Below are 16865 nucleotides of genomic sequence, written 5' to 3'. Positions count from 1 at the left end.
GCGCAACTGAATTTCTTCAGTCTAGATGTAGCTACAGATATTTGTTCTGGGTACACAGGGCTGGGGCTCCCACCCATCCTTTTGGTTATGCTGTTCCTCAGCTGCATTAGGATAAGTGGTAGGAGTTATTTACATAGACAAGGACAAGACCCAAGGCCACATCATTCTTAACAGCTGGTACAGTTCATTCATAGCCTAAAATACATACAAAGGACTGCAAGTTCTAAAATGTAACTGCTGAAATTACAAGGAGAAAAGATAAAAATTGTATTCTGAATGCAAGGAGGGAGAGATCTTTCAGATTAGATTTATGGGAGAACAGTAAGGGTTCACTTCCCTCCACCACCACAAAGGCACCCCACCCCCAAGAAAAAATAAACCCTCTTACCTTTTTCACTAAGTGATGTTGTAAAACTGCCAAGTACAGGTAAGTGGTTACTGAAACTTTTGAAGTATGTGACAATGTAAAGAAAATTCAGAAGATACCTTTATGTACCTTTTTGTATTACTGGCACTAGTCATTTAATGACTGCTGCAGTCTTTGCCAGCAGTAACACTCTCTAGCCTTGACAACACATCACTTAAATGATTTTTCAGTTAACAATTGTGAAGAAGAATGAGATTTGTGGCACGTGTATCTGGTGCATATATCTACACCCCTCAGAGAAAACTGCATACTAGTCATTAAAAAATACCTAGTTCTAGTTTTGTTAAATGAGACCTATTAATCTACATGTCTGGAATCAGAGGAACCTTTCCCCAACACACAGTATCAGGCAAAGACTAGAGGCAAAGCCTCACTTCCCACAGCTTCCTCCAATATTGTGGACAAGCAGTTCGCTCTGCAAATGTCTATTTCGTGATGCCACTTCTCTAGCACAAACAGGAAAAGAATGGAGGACTACAGTCATTCTAATATACCAGGAAAGTATCCTGTAGAAGCCCAAAAGAGATGGAACAAGTATTAAGAACATGTCAAAATAATTTGAAATTACCCCTACATCAGAATGAGCTGATACCCATGTTCTGCCAAAGGGCACAAAAACAGCCACACACCTTTGACCAGAACCTGGTCTGGGTGGGAAACTACTGTTGCTTTATAACAACACATACAACCTTAAATATCACACTGCTTACAGGAAAAGATGATGATTCACAGGAGTGGCCAGTTATAACAAGTTTAATGGTAAACTTCAAAGGACATCACATTTCATTTTCATCACAAATTCTTCTGCCAGACCCACCAGCTTATTCGCTTATTAAAGCAAAAGGCTATGCAGAACCAAAGAAAACTACAGCATGTGGGTTTTCTGAACCACTGCTTAATGGAGCCACTGACACAGTGCTCTCTGACAAGCCAGCAAACACACACCACCAGGTGGTGAATGGGACTGCCTACCCCACAGCTCCATCAAAGAAAAGAAGATCCTGAAACCTCAGGTCTTCCTACTTTCATTTCTGTTTTTTATTACTCGTGTCATTTTATGCAGATAAAACTCATTCATTCCAGGCTGATGCTCCCAACAAAAGCATAGATGTTCTTCTGATGTTCTGAACTCAGATCCTTGAGGAAACCAATACATATTCTCCTAAAACAGCACAAAGACCCATTTCTACAACCCTACAATCAGGGTAAGTGGTTAGGAGATTGAGAGGTATTCAAGACAAACACGCATATTCATGTGAACGAACTGGGGTGTTTTTTCAGAAGATACTATTTTCTATTGCCTTAATTACAAGAATTCTTTTTTCTTTTAGAACATTCAATTATTCTGTCAATTACTACCTTTGTGATTCAGTCACAAACAGCAAAACCTAATTAAGATTTCATTTTCTTAAAACAAAACAAGGAACCCTTGCTAAACTGCTAACAAAATTTTTTTTTTCTTCTCTCACTCACAATGCAGTGATGGCTACCTTTTGAGAAAAAATTTCCAAATTGAAACAATAGATAGAAGCATTGACTTGCAGCCATCTCCAAAAAGTGGAAGGCAAAAAACTGTTTAGGCACAAGGTACTAGCTTCAAAGGGCAAAGCAAATTTCACACCAACAGAACTTTTCTGTAGACTACCCTTGAGCAATCCTCTGACTAGATCTCGAGTCTGATGCTAAAGTGCAGCTTGAAGACATCAAGTCAACTGAAACTTTACTACTGCATCTACCGGTTTTGTTTTGGGGTGAAGACAAAACCAAGACCCACTATACAAAGGCAGTCATAGTAGAAAAAGGATGGAAAGAGGAAGGGGTGAACAGGCATTTCAAGAAACAGTACCTACAGAAAATCCAAATGTGTGTGGTCTTGTGCATAAAGCTTGTGAGAAAGAATTATACATCTTGAATTGCAGACAAATTACTTTAGTGTATTATGAGATACTCCTGCTTGAAATTTATACACATTCTTGTATCACATTGTGTAGAAACATGTATTTGTGTAGCATGATGCTTACAAAATATAAATATGGAAGAGCTTCTGTCCTTTCATGTTCTTTCTATGTGGTTACAGATTCTCAACAAAAATTCTAGCTTTGAAAGTGAGGATGAAGACTACACTGTTTAGTGGCCTTCACTACTTTTCTGTTCCAGCTCATCTTCACCAAAACAAGTACCACACAACAGGGCAGAAAAAACACAGGCTGTTCCCAATTCCTTCTGGACAACAAGGCACTCCATTTAGCTTCACACTGAGAACCTCAGAAGTACTGCAAGCAGAAACATCTGCTAAATTTATTCCAGTAGGTTAGCTCTAAGTATTGTTAAAGTTCTTAGACAGCCATAGCTATATCTCCCCATTTTTCAAGACTAGATCTCCCTAACCCTGGTAAAAATACTCCACTACCCTTTGTTTAGAGTTGCACAGAAGTCACTGTGTTCTTGCTCCTGGAGGTTATATTCCCACCACAGAAGCTTCATAATTTGTTTGACAGTTGAAGATTTGAAAAACTACAGCCAGCTTTGCATCTCCTCTTCATACTTTTGGGGATCAATAAAAGGCTTGTCAATGGAGCGGATCATCAGCTCACCACAGTACACACATTCAGCTGCCACAATATCATCAATGTCAGCTTTGATCTGTTCCCGGCTCTGCTGCCCCTTCCCCAAGCTAATGGTGTCTGTGTCCTTGGGACGATGGTGGCTCTTGGATGGCTGGCTGGTAGCTGCCAGCTTCTTCTGAAGATCTTCAAGTTTTGCCTGCTTGTAGGCAGGAAGGTTTGGGAAAACTGCTTGCAGGAGACAGTCATAGTGGAACATGTGACCACACAGGAAAAGGTAAAAAGGGCGATTTAGAAGTGGAAAGTCACAAGCTGCACATTTTTCCTGAGGCTCCACAGAGCCATACTTATTTCTCATTTCCTGGATGTCCTCTCGGATCCTCTTGGCACTTTGTGTGGCTTCCTCCATCTCCCTTTTCAGTTCCTCAATGTGCTTGTTGTAATCCTCCAAGGAGTTACAGATTGCCTCCTTGAAATGGTCAATAGTTACAAAGTCTGGAAAGAATGGCAGCACATCTTCAATCTTCAGCAGAGCACAGCTGGAGAGGCAGGCCATTGCCTTCTTGACATCCTTCTCTTCCTGAACAACATGGCGAGCGATCTTCAACCACAGCTTCTTCCGGAGTTCCTCATCATCTTCAGGAAGATCTGCACAGGACTTGGCAAGATCAACATCTACCTAAAAGTTGGACAGACAAGGAAACAGAATTAAGCTTCTCTTTTTGTTTATCCACCATTCAACTTCAAAGCCTGCTGTCCATTTGAAGAGGCATTTAGAAAACCTCTATTGTTATCTCACTGCCTAGGACTGCACTACTGGCCTGCTCCTTGTTTCCATGTCAGACACCTCTCCTCTCCACCAATACTCCTCACTGAAGATCGGCTTGCTCCCCACCAGAGAGCAAAGGCCAGCACAGAAAGGGTAAATTCATATTACAGTATCTTTGCTGGCCCCACTTTTCAGCAAAGACACAGGAATTCCAACAGGAAAAAAATCCAGCATCTCCCTGAAGGTCAGACTAAGCTGACAAAGGCTTCTGTTATAATTACCAAAGCTAAGGACTAGGAAGTAATTAGAATTCTTAACAATAGATGTACAAACCTTACATAAATGCAGGTCTGTTAAAGGTATTTTATGTCAGAGACTGAGCTTGAGACAGACAGTACTCCTTGTACTTTCCATGCCCTCACCCTCAGTTATAGCTTGTCAGTCAGCCTACTCAAAACAGTTGTCAAAGCACAGAAAAATGTTAAAAGAGCCAGGTCTTCCTTCCAAGCCTCAGCTACACAGCTTTGATACCAGCGAGTCTGTCCAGTTCCCCTCAATGCTCTGCTGTTCAAGGTAACTTGAATAAGCTACGCTCCTGTGTACCACAGCATGCACAGACACACGCATACCTGTAAGGCAAGATCCACAGCCTCCTCATATAATTCCATCACTTTGTAAATGTGGACACATGCACGGTGGTGCCCATGCTCTGCACACAGGCGCAGTGCATACTTCAGGTCATAGTGGATTCTGTTTGGGTTGGTTCCTGCTTGCTCCAGGTATGACAGCAGCGAGTCCGGCCGACACAAAGCATAAAGAGACAACAGGTAGTTGTGAATGGCTTGCTGGGTTTCCTCCAACTGGTAGACACAGAACTCCATATATCTAATGGCTTCATTGATCTGCTGGGTGCTGGCACTCTGGCTGTAGTTTACAAGGGCTGGAATGAGGTTCCTGGCATCCAGTCTAGAGCCCATAGAAATCCAAGCGTCAACTACCTTCTTGGGGATATGTTGGATGAGAACCGGAGAGAACTTGTAGAAGAGCTTCTCATCTCTGTGCCTGGACAACACGTTCAGAGCCTCATCGTACTCGTCATGCTGGCAGTGGTGAGCTACTACACGCTCATAATCCTGCATGATGACTGCAAAGTAGACCATGTGCTCTGTGTCGCCATGGCTCGCCAACAGCTCATAAATTGATGCCCGGTTATTAAAAAGACAGTCTTTGTTTTTAGGACTGCTCAGGAAAGTGCGGAACTTCTCCCGTGTATCCAAATAGAGATTTCGCTGTGAGGGATCTCCTTGCAATATACCCAGCCAGTTCAGGTACAGTTCTGTCAACCACGTGGTCAGCAGAGTGGTCTGTGTCTTCTCTGAAGGCTTTAGGTTACTCAGCTTCTTAATCAGAAACTCCATCAGGGCCTCTTCTTGCTTGGCTTCAATGAACTTCAGAGCAATTTCCTCAAAGTAGTTCTGGGTCAGTGCGTAACATTTGGCACTGTCCAGATACCTCTTGTTTTGGAAGCAGTGCTCTGCCTCTTTGGCCAACACTATGTCAAGACACTCTGGACGGTCCTTACAATACTCTTTTGCTAAATCAAATTTGTTCATATTCATATACATCTTCCACACATCTCTAGATTCCCGTTGGACATGATAGCGGAAGACTACCTTCTCAGTGTGGATCCATATCTGCTGGACTGTGGGATCTTTAATCATGCGTGTCAGCAAGCCAAACTTCTCCAGGAACAGATCCTGAAAAACAACCTGTCCATTCAGAGTGCAGACAGCCTTCACTCGGTCAGACAGCAGCAACAGGAAGTGGAACTGGGTAAGTACAATGGAAATTGGCTTGTTTACAGTTATGTCAATATCAGGAGGATAAACCCAGACCCGTTCATCACTCAGAATCGAATCAGGACGACTATAATCCAGTGTACCATATAAAACACCATTTCCCATCATCCAGGCAAAGGAGCGTGGGTTGGAACGCAGTTTTGGAGTGTAAAAGGCTATCTCGCTGAAGCCCAAGTTGGCTGGAAACTCCCGAAAACTGGGCAGATGGTCAGCATGCACAGCAAATATGGAGCTGAAGCCCTGCTGCTCTGTCCCTTCAGGCACTTTGCCAACAAACTGAAAGAGTCTCTTCCTAGTGGTGGCTATAATAAAAAATTTCCCTTCTATCCCTCGTTCAATTTCCAAGCAGCAGACTGGGGCAGGTCCAGATTCCTCCTCCAGAGTGTAGACCTGTCGGAAGTACTGGTCAGGGTTAGTGCTGAAGAGGCTTCCTTCGCTGACAGAGATTTCAGCTTCATAGATCTGCCCCTGGGATGTCCCCACCAGGATAGGCCCTGTGTTGGTTTCTGAACCCAGAAATTTGTTCCAGCCCACACTTTCAATCAAGTGTCCTTTCCAGCGGGAGAGCGCCCGCACTTTCTGAACACTTCTGTTCAGGTAAAGGCATTCACTGGTGTTCAGAGCAATCAGGAGATGAGAGCCTGCCAACAGCAGAGGGGTATGGGAGGGAGAAGGAGAGAACAAATCAAGACTGTGCCTAAGCAAGCCAAATTCTTGAAGTTTCTAATCCTAACATTTGATAAGTTCCAATATCAACATACGTAATCCAAGACTTTCACAGGCATTCATGGGAATGTGGGGGATTTCCATGCTGGATCAGAACAGTAGCCCATATGTTGCAACGCCAAATAACTGGTACCAGATGCTTTAGCAAGAAGGTATTCTATTTCAATAAATGTTCTAAGGATAAACACTTCCCAGACTTCCCTCCTATCCCTGGCAATTGGTGAGAGACATGAGCATCTCTTTCCAAACTTCTGTTTAGCTGTTTAAAATCAGTCTATGCTACAGTGAACTGCAGATGTTTTATGGCCCGTTTTAAAAATTCTTTATATAAACCACACAGCAGAGAGTGACATTTCCTTTGGTTTTAGCAGCCTTGCTCAGAACAGCCTAATTGCGTGTGTTTATTCCAGAGTTCAAAAACAGAACAGAGGCACAACAAACGCATGCTTTACTAATAACAAAAGGGCAAATCAGTGGACAGGGACACTGGGAAAGAGTCTGGCTCATGGAAGGTTGACCTCCTTATGTACAAAGCAGAAAGAGAACTCCTTCACCAGCATTTGTTCTGCTCTGTCCACTGTCTGTAAATATCCACGACCCACTGCCTCACCTGTGTGGTCCAAAAACATCTTGTAGACTTTGGCTTCATCTTTGCGTCCCAGCTCTACCTGATTAGGTTCATCTGGCTTCCCAAGATCAATCCTGCAAAGAGAAACCATGAAAGCAGGCTGCCAACAAAAGTCCACATATGTGGAACCCCTCACCTGTTTTCCATATTGGGCTCGTGACTTTTAATCCAGTTTGCAAATGTAAGTTCTCTAACAACTTAAGGAAAAAAAAGAAGGCGGGGAAAAACAAACAACTTCAGGATTCTGGTAGCATTACCTGAGAAGGGTGTCTTTCCCAAGGCTCATACAGAGCTGGTTAGAGGAGACCACTAAGCTGTTAATTTTCTCTGGAGGAGTAAAATCAATCCTCTGCTTGTTAAATATTGGCGTTTCCTTCTCCAGTCGTGCATTGACATATCCTGGAGGAAGAACATAAACACTTAGAAACTAAAAAGACAAAACCCCACAACAACAACCACCCCAAACTACATCAAAATCCAGTCTATAAGACTAAAAGGATCATGTCCTGCTCCAAGTTTTACTGGAAAGGAAGTATGCTCCATGGAGCAGGAACACAGAGAAAAAAAAAAAATAAATCTCTAATTCCAGCCCTACTGGTGTTGAAAAAGTAGTAGTGGAAAGTGGTAGTGGAAAGTAGCCTGCTATTAGTAGGCAAATCCTTTAATTGTCTATTCCACCAATGCTTTCTCCCTGCCTCTGCCTCACCTCTAGACCAGCTGCAGGATCCTTAAAATACACTTTTTCCAGAAAAGAAGAACATGCAGGAAGAGATAAAGCAACCACAACTTGAGTAGGCAGTCTTTGGTTCAGCATGTGCTTTTTTCTTACACACTGATCCACACCTTACACTACCCATTTATACAAGTGTGCATTTCTCTATTTCCAGTTAAGTAGAACTGATGTTCTTCTTTTCAGATAAGGGAGCTGCAATGCCACAGTTTAAATTTGCTGGTATGAACTGCAGTCCAAAACACGTACATAAAGCTCCCAAGGTGCAGATTCACATGATATCACAGCTAACCAATAAATACATACTTTTATATATCGCTATAAAAGGGAAGGGTTACTCTGAAAAATCCACATGTTATCAGATTATTAAGCCACATTCATCCAGGTAATCTGAATTTTTTTTCAGACTGTCACCTGGCAAAGCAAGGCTGACTCAGCAAGGAAACTGAAATGCAGGTAGGAAAGAGAAGGGAACAAATAGCACCTATACAGAGGTAAGGGTTTAGAGTTAAGGAGAAACTGTTTATGGTTTAATTCAGTCATAGTTCAAGCCAAAGTATTGGATTTCAGCATTCTTGACTCTTTAGGCCTGTATCCATTATATTAATAGCACCCATAGGATCATCACCATTAATATGAGGATTTTAGCTATTGTCCCTAACAGAAGAAAGATGAACTTCCTTAACATACAGTTCTCTATACAAAGGAGATGTCTATTTTATTACATTAATTCCTTTCAAACAGTCTCATCCCTCATCTCCAGTGTCCCTCTTCTGTTTAAGGCAGATTCTACTGCAGCATTTCCCACCCTGATTTCTGGGCAAAGCTACGTATTTCCTCAGATCTTCTAATCTGTCCAAAGATCTAAGATCACTAGTATGGTCAAGTCTAGTGGGTTAAAGTAGGCTTTTCAAAGCTGGAGCCAAAGTACTTGAAGCCACACAACGCAGCAGGACTTTAGGTTGGATACAAAGTCATTGCTTGTTTATCTACAACTTTGAGAAACAGCACCTGCAGTTTAATAAGCACAGGGAACAACTCCCTGAAACTGAGGAATGTTACAAAGTCTTCCAAAATTGCAAACCTAACCTTAAGGACTGCTTTCAGGAAGCTAACTATTGTATCTTTTTACAAAATAAATTTATTTAAACTGCAGATTGCCCACAACTTTTACCAACCCAAATTTTATTAAAACTTGCCTGTGTGGCCTGTTTTAAGAATAACTGAAATCCTGATTAGGCTGTGCCTTTGCAATTAAGCAGTTTCCTGAACTTCCTCTGCCAATATCAACTGTAAGGAAACAGGCAGATTTCTCAACTCTAGGACAGCCATGACTGAAGACAGTGTTGCAGCATTCAAGAAGAAAAGCTGAGTCCTAGAAAATTTATTTTCAGTGACACAACTTGTCCCAGTACTGTTTTGCACAACACCTATTCAGGCCATTTATTCTTTATCTAACGCCACACAAAGAAATACCATGCATGACAAAACAAATAAGGGGAACATACCTATTTCAGTACCTAGACTCAGAGTAACTCCATCAGTGTATTCATACTCCATAATATACATAGCATAACAGAATTTATCAATTCTTAGTATATATAGGAACCTCGCAACCTGGTTTCCCCAAAGGCTACCAGTGGGCAGCACTATACAAGGAAAAAAATTTGAAATAATGTGTCCAGGTATTTCCAAACTTTTAACTCAAAAACACAGCTCTGCATAGCAGCTGGTACTACCATGACAATACCAGGTGGAACAGAGTTCTCTCATAACATACATTTCCCTGCCACACTCAAAAAATATTGAGAGGTGACATCTAGTAGAAAATGGTTATTGAACCTAATAAAGCTTGAATTTATCACGGAATAATAATGGAATAAATTCCTCTGACATGAAAGAAAAAACGGACTAGTCATCACACTATTACTTTACACTGAAGGGACACCTCCCTGCACACTACAGTGTACCAAAGCCTCACGTGCCTTGACAGAAAAGTGTAGTAGTGATACAGACTGCTTTGTTGGTCACATGTCAGCCTAGAAGAACCACGCTAGAGAAACGAAGTCTTTGGTAAACTGCGCCTGGGTTAGGAAAGGAGCTCCATGCAGGAACAGCGGCGCGCACATCCATAACCCGGTAAAGCATGGCTTCCTCAGAGAGGAACAGAAAGAAGCAAGGTGACGATGAGATGTTCTCAACCCGCTACCACCGAGCTGCTCAGGGCTGAGGTGTGGTTGGTGGTAACTTGTGACCACACAGGCACTGCGACTCTTCACGCACCCGCGTTTGCCCCGCGCAGCGCCTCAGGCCAGAGCCTCCCACACACAGGCAGCACCACTCTGCTGAGCCAGGAATCAAGCGCTCCCTGTCTCTAAACACTTCCCACAGCAAGCCGTGGAAAAACCAGCCGCAGCCGTGTCACACACACGGTGACACACCTCCTCCAGGCTGCACAGCCTGGCATGCCCTGCTCCCCACCCGGAGCTGCCGCCTCGCCTCCCCCTCTCAGCAGGAAGGCCGCACACGGGAGGCCCCGGCGCACACATACCGGAGTGCGGGATGCCCACGCTGGTGCGGCTGTGCTGCACGGAGACGGAGCGGTGCAGGGAGTCCTCGTACTCGTCCAGGATGGAGGCCATGGCCCAGCGCGGCCCGGGCGCGGCGCGCTCAGCTGACCCGCCTCCCGTGCGCATGCGCGGCGGCGGCGGCGGCGGCGGGCCCGGCCCGGCGGGAGGAGCCGCTCCCTCACGGCGATGGCGCTAACGCTGAGGCGGGCGGGCGGGTGGGTTCGCGTCCCTCACACTCCCGTGGCCGGTGATTCCCCCTTGCTGCCAGGCCTTGGGGTTCGCGCGGTGCCCGCTCGCTGCCGCCGATACCGAAAGGCTTATGCTGAAATAAGAAAGGGCTCACTCGGATGAACAAAGTCAGCATTTTTGTGTGTCATTAATAACCAGAAGTTCCTCTAGGTGGGTTGTACTCTCTGGTTTTGTTGCCGAATATAACAAGATAGGACCATGCCAAACATGAAAACTTGGACTTGCCACCAAAGAGGGCTAAATAGAGGTAGGGTAGTATCCCACACGACCACTAGAGACCCCTAAAAAAACCACTAGAGACCCCTTCCCTAGTACATGAACATGTATAATAAGACCTATACGATTAATTAGCATGCGTACAAGGCTGCTTGGAAATAGGTGTAAATACATATTCACATAATAAATTGCATAAAAGTATTAGAGGTGTGAATCTTGGTGTGCATGATAGGCAGAGAGACACCCCCACACATCCCCATTTACCTGGCATTGTTACAAAGTGGTGTCGGCTTTCTAACCTGTAACTCTGCTTTGAAGGTTTTCTTTCCCAGTTTTCAGTGACGCTGTCCTTTTGTGTGCGACTACATGCATGAGAAATCACCTCATTAACGCAGCAGTGTGCCCTTCTAGCCCTGACAGCCAGAGCAATTCTGCTTACTGCAACTAGGAATTGTCTGCTTTAAAACACTCTGTAAAATCTCCTGTGTTGCGGCTCTTGTGTAACAATGTGTAGCAAAATCATGGCTTTATCGCTAGAGGGATCGTTGAGGCACAGCATAAGGGTATCCAGCATAAGGCTGTCCTTAAACTATACTAGACTTGCTCTGCAAGTTTATCCCAGGTTTCTATGTTGGACCCAGCTTCTGTGTTGCTAAATGGTATTTATAACCTGGAGTTTTCTTTTGGTTTGTCTTGTTTTGTGTGCCAACAATTGTTACAATTTTACCCTCTAGCTTAAACTAGCAGAATTTATAACGGCATTAACAAAAAGACTAGTCTCTTACACAACTCTTTGGGTTTCATCCTCTATAAAATGAATAGAGATGAATATGTATACACTGTATGTGTGCTGTGTACTATACTATGAGTATATTATGTACTGCATATTAGATATAAACTTCATTTTCTGGAAGCAGTGGAGAAATGTCTCTCTGTACAGGACAGCTTGCAACACAGAGGGATCCATTGCAAGACACAGGAGGTCTTCCCAAACTCAGTTTGCACATCAGGTGGCAGTGAGGCGCCACAAGCAGCAGTTGCATGTAGTTGGCTTCTCACAAACAAAGTTACACCTCCTTTTTCTCTGCTCTTTTACTGGACACCGCACCCTCAGAAACTAGGGCTGTGGTCTGCATCACTCAGCCTCAGGCCTTCTCCCCAGTGCTGAGCCAGACATGCAGGTCCCACACTAGCTGGGTTCCTGGAGGCTCCCATGGCACGCCTCCACAGGGTCACCTCTGCCTACTCTGCTAAAAACAGAACATGGCTTTTGCTGACGTAGCCTGCCTGCAAGCACCAGTCACAGCCTCTGCTGTTTACCCTCTTTATGTGGCAGCTCTGAGCCAAAATAGAAAAACCACATTCTTTTGCTGTCTAATCATCCTCATCTTCATAAGCAGCAACTGTTCTCTTTCAGCATCTCAAAAGGTACAAACAAATTACATTAGGTTTAGGCTAATCAGGTAGGAAGGGACTTCTTGGACTATCAGATCCATTCTCCCACTCTTGTAGTTACCACATCATATAGTCCTTTCTCTACTCCTGTCAAGCTCTGTCTGATAGCATGGGTATTTTTATCCCTGACTGCCACAGCTCATACCTGTTCGAAACACTCCCATGATTTTGAGCTCTGATTTCCAGTCTAACATAAGCTGTGGCTAGTCTGAATCCTTTTGTTCTTGTTCAAACACTGTCCTTTAGTGTACAGGACATTTTAAAGGATTCATTTCCTCTGCAGAAGTCATCACCAATCATAGCCTTCATTCAGATTTACCAGATCCGGGATTTATCAAACCAAGAAGTTCTTGACTTCTCTTAAAAAAAGGAGAAGATTAGTTTCTTGGAGCATTCTACAATTCTCTACATTGGTTGCAGCTTCAGCTCATGTTTATGTCACAGGGGTGAGCATAGTTTGACCCCTCATTTGATATGAAGTCTCCCCCTGTTGTCTTCAACAATGATGCTTCTACTTTTTCTCTTTTTAGTCATATTTTTAGCAGTAACAAATAACTGAAGGGTTATTTGGTAAGAGGGAAATATATCTGGATATTAGGCTAAACTGATATTTGTACACAAATTTATCCATGTACAGCTTTCTCCATGAACTCTTTCCACTCAAAACTTAGATCAGTCCATGTCTTATAAATTGTTTTTTTCTTGGTCAGGTCTAGAAATTGAAGGGATGTCTGTTCTTATTCTGGCAGATATTATTACCTGTTAGGGCTCATGAGAAAACTGTGTCTGATTTTAATGTGGTTAAATTGGAAGCCAGATTTTCACCTTATTTGGAAATAAAACATCAGCCTAAAGCTAACCCAAACCCACAAGCTTGCTCCATCCATCTGCAGTATCATCTGCTGTGATTATTTAATTTATAAACGTGTGCAGTAATTATATTCCAGTGCTACATTCACAGATTTGATATTCTGAAAAGAAGGGAAGAGCAGTGGTTGCAGACGAAAGATTTGTCAGCTCTTTGATTCACCAGGAATGTGTGGAGAATCAGATGATTACATTTTGTGTGTAGCAGTGGTGTGAGTCTATAGGAGGCACTTGTGTGAGAAAATTTAGGGGATTTTGGCAATATATTTGGATTGGAAACCTTAATCCTTATCTTGCTTTGGTAAGGCTGTGATCACGGTTGCAGCAATTCGTAGTAATTTTGCCTTAAACAGTTCACATTTTCTTCAAGCTGTGGACACAGCTATCAACATCTAGGTGTTGCATGACATGTTATTCTCTTCAGATGCCTAGAGGAACAGGTAATTCTAAATAACGAAATTGACAAACATATAACGTGTCCAAGGTCCAGACTCCCAGCAGATTAACCCTGCTTAAATCTGGGCTTCCTCAATGCTGTCTGTGTCATTCCTGGCTGCCCTGTCCAACCCCCACTTGGTGCACATCAGTGTGTGTATGATTGCAGAGTGAGACAGTTCATTGCCCCGCAGCAGATGACTCTGTGATCCATGATCTAAACATGACTGCTGGTGCAGAGGAGAGGGCAGGAAGATGTGGCTGTGGAAAGAAATAAGAGCAGAATCTAATGACACAATTTAAATTTGAATTAAACCCTGGACTTCCTCACAGATTTCCACTACAGACGGTACTGATCATCACTCCACCTCACTGTATATAGAATATTCCTTCACAGTGATCAGCATAAAAAATACCCTATATTCTTAAAAGCCGTAGGCAAATAGGTGTAACTCCCTAAATGCACCAACCTCCATAAGATACCAGCAAATGTGTAATGTACTCCCAGGCTATCAGACACCCCTGTACCTGCTTTGAAGAGAGTGCTGCAGATACCTGTGTCCCCCACTCAATCAAGATACCTTCTCCAAAGAGAAGGGACAGCGTTTCTGAGCGACCTTTTGAATGCTGTGTACAAATTTAATGCAGTAAACAGAATTACAGGGGCTGTGTACCCTGGGTATCACAGCTACCCATGAGAGCCTGAACTGGAACCTACACAAACCATACAACTATTATAATTTACCTTGGAAAAGATCAAAGCTCAAAATCTTGCCAGAGCCCTCCTCCTAACCATTAACCAACCTCCCAAGCTCTTCAAACCCATTGTCAGAAGCAGACTCCTGCAGACCAGTAAACACTGGGTGGAACTGTATCATGGCTGAACAGCAATTGCAGACCTGCAGACCACGGTTCCCCTGACACTTTGTTTTGCCATAAGTGAACTACCAAAGACTGTTGATGCTACATGTGCATTCCAGAGCAGACTGCCCTTTGTAAACCCACCGAGTGCCCCCATGGAAACCCTAGGGGATAACCCATCTGTCCTAGAATACGAAAAAAGCAGGACAGGAACATGCTTTTGTAGTGAGAAAACCTTTTTCCCATCACCAGCACCCTGTGGCTAATCCCTCAGTTTTGATCCTCAAGGAAGATCCATTAAAGATAAGCCTGAGAACTGAAACTGATAACTTGGCAGAGACAGTGATCTTACAGCATTTAAGGGGTTTTGATCCCTCTTCAACCCAGCCCTTTACTGTTTAGTGTTAACTGCCTGCCTTTCCTCGTTTCACAGGGGGGATATGAACTTTATCACCTTTCTCTTGCTAATTCCCTCACCCATTCCTGTTAAACGTTAGCACCTCGGTTTTGTTTTGGTTTTTGTTTCTTTGGGGTTTTTTTTGTGTAAAGTGTCCGATTGAGTGACATAATTAAATTAAGCTCAGACCATTGTCTTCCAACCTGTCTTAAGTCTGAAATTTGCTGTTTCTCTTTCAGATTAAAGAAAGTTTTTGAATGCCTTAAACTTTGCCTGTTCTTTCACAGTCATCAGTTGATATATTAAAAGATGTACTTTCTCCAGCAGATGGCAACACACTTCTAAATTATTCATAGCATGTCTGAGAGGTAGGACTAGTTCCTACGCAAATCAGATAGGAGATGAGGTTGAGTTTGAGAAGAGACTTAGTACAATACGGTGCTTGTCTTCCTTTGGAACGTTTAAGAAAATATTTTTGAAGCTAGTGGCATTGTTATTTCATTTAAATTTATTAGTCTTTAATCTGAAAATGTAGTATAATATTGTTGTTGTGGCTTTTTGCCTCCACATTTAAGAAGAATGGCATTAAACAGATAAACCAGAACATCTCTGTGCATCTTCCAGGCATTGCTTTTATTTTCAAAGAGCAATGAAGTAGTTCAGAGGACAGGATAGTGGGAGCTGTAGATTAACATTGCTTCTCTCTCCTTTATTATTTTTTTTCCCCCCAAAGGCTTTTTGAAAGCACACATCTCCAGTTCACACCAGAAGTATCCATTAGCTGCTTTAGAACTGTAAAGCATTTTTATTACTGTAGACTCAGAAACGATGGAGTTCCTATCAATCAGAAACTCTGTATAGGAAAGCAAGTACTAGAATATTTCTTCCTTGGATTTCTCCTATCATCTTTCTGTGAACGTACACCCTGATGTTTCACTGACTTTGTGTTGTGTCTGTTTCTGCTTTTGCGAAGTTGGTAGAAAATGATACAAAGAAGTGTTTGACATAACTTCCTGAAGGTTACAGTAACTAGACGAGGCACACCACAAGGGAAAACCGGGCTCTGGCTCTTGTCTTCACCCTTTTGTCTTCACTCCTTTTAAATGGTAATTATAGTTACGCTTGATTTTTTCCCAGGGAGGATGCAGACTCAGGTGCATGACAAACTCTGGATGACTCAGAACTGGTTGTGTCATTGCTTGCAATTACGAATTCGACCAGCTGGGCAGCGGCTGTACCTCGATTTCTTCTCTTGACATCATGGGATCCAGTTTGCTCTTGCATCTGCACTCCAGTTTAGTCCCCCCCCACCCCCAATCTAGATCCCCACCCACCTGCCCTGTGCGTGATGGCATTGTTGCCTGTTCTCACCGTGCCCCCATTTCTCATTGTTTAGGGTTTCTCTTGTGCAGCACTGTGAACAGACTCAGAAATGTGATCCCAGGGCACCATTTGCAAAGGAACCATATTGACATATACAGCCCACTTGTACAAATGCAGGTAATGTTGAAGGCTGGGTTCCTCACCGCGATGTTAGGAGGGGTGATAATTTTGTTTCCTTTCCCTGCTATTTTTAAAAACTGCCACCTCCCATAGTATACAATGTTTTTTCTGAGGCAACATGAGTAGTTTGCTAGGCTTTGCGAAAATGATAATGGCTTCCCCTCTGTGACTTTTGGACAAGACTGGGAAGCAGAATATCAGCCAAGGAGGCATAATACAATGTTGTCAGAGGAACAGAATATGAGGTTGTTGGAAGTCAAGCATTGCTCAGTAGCCATTGAAAGTCAGGACCACTATCTGCAAAAAAAGCAGAGTCACCATTTCACACTATTATAACACTTTACTTCAGAAGGGAAATTATATGGAATAGTTTGAGCTGATTCATAGTTTCATCCCCACAAGGGACAAGCCCATGTGTCCTCCTTATCCAAATTGGCTTATGTACTGTTCTGGTTTTGGTCCATACGTGGACTTGTCCTGCCACAGCAGCAGTGAGAAGAATTATTATAATTAATAGAGATGACCAGAAAAGGAAGTGTCTTCCTCTAAATAACCAGGGTTTTCTAATAACAGGACTTTGTACAGATGTATGAAGTTTTTTTTTGGTGG

At 43.1% G+C, this 16865-nt stretch overlaps 1 protein-coding gene and 1 long non-coding RNA gene across 2 annotated transcripts in view; both read right to left on the bottom strand.

The window, feature by feature from the left end:
* Nucleotides 1–1162: 1162 nt before the first annotated feature.
* On the bottom strand, nt 1163–11329 carry VPS18 (VPS18 core subunit of CORVET and HOPS complexes). Its single transcript, XM_023928150.2, has 5 exons — nt 10255–11329; nt 7231–7372; nt 6956–7047; nt 4390–6260; nt 1163–3670 (listed from the first exon to the last, which is right to left on the bottom strand). Exons 1-5 carry the CDS (start codon nt 10397–10399, stop codon nt 2942–2944), a joined length of 2979 nt encoding a protein of 992 aa, XP_023783918.2. The 5' UTR covers nt 10400–11329; the 3' UTR covers nt 1163–2941.
* Nucleotides 11330–15365: 4036 nt separating this feature from the next.
* Nucleotides 15366–16865, bottom strand: part of LOC147652569 (uncharacterized) — a 28484-nt gene continuing 26984 nt past the window's right edge. The window contains exon 7 of the long non-coding RNA XR_015287951.1: nt 15366–16553. This is a non-coding gene — a long non-coding RNA (uncharacterized LOC147652569). The remainder of the gene's footprint in view (nt 16554–16865) is intronic.

Source organism: Cyanistes caeruleus, chromosome 6 (genome assembly GCF_971803275.1).
Source record: "Cyanistes caeruleus chromosome 6, bCyaCae1.hap1.1, whole genome shotgun sequence".
NCBI lineage: Eukaryota > Metazoa > Chordata > Aves > Passeriformes > Paridae > Cyanistes > Cyanistes caeruleus.
This window is presented reverse-complemented; position numbering and strand designations above follow the sequence as displayed.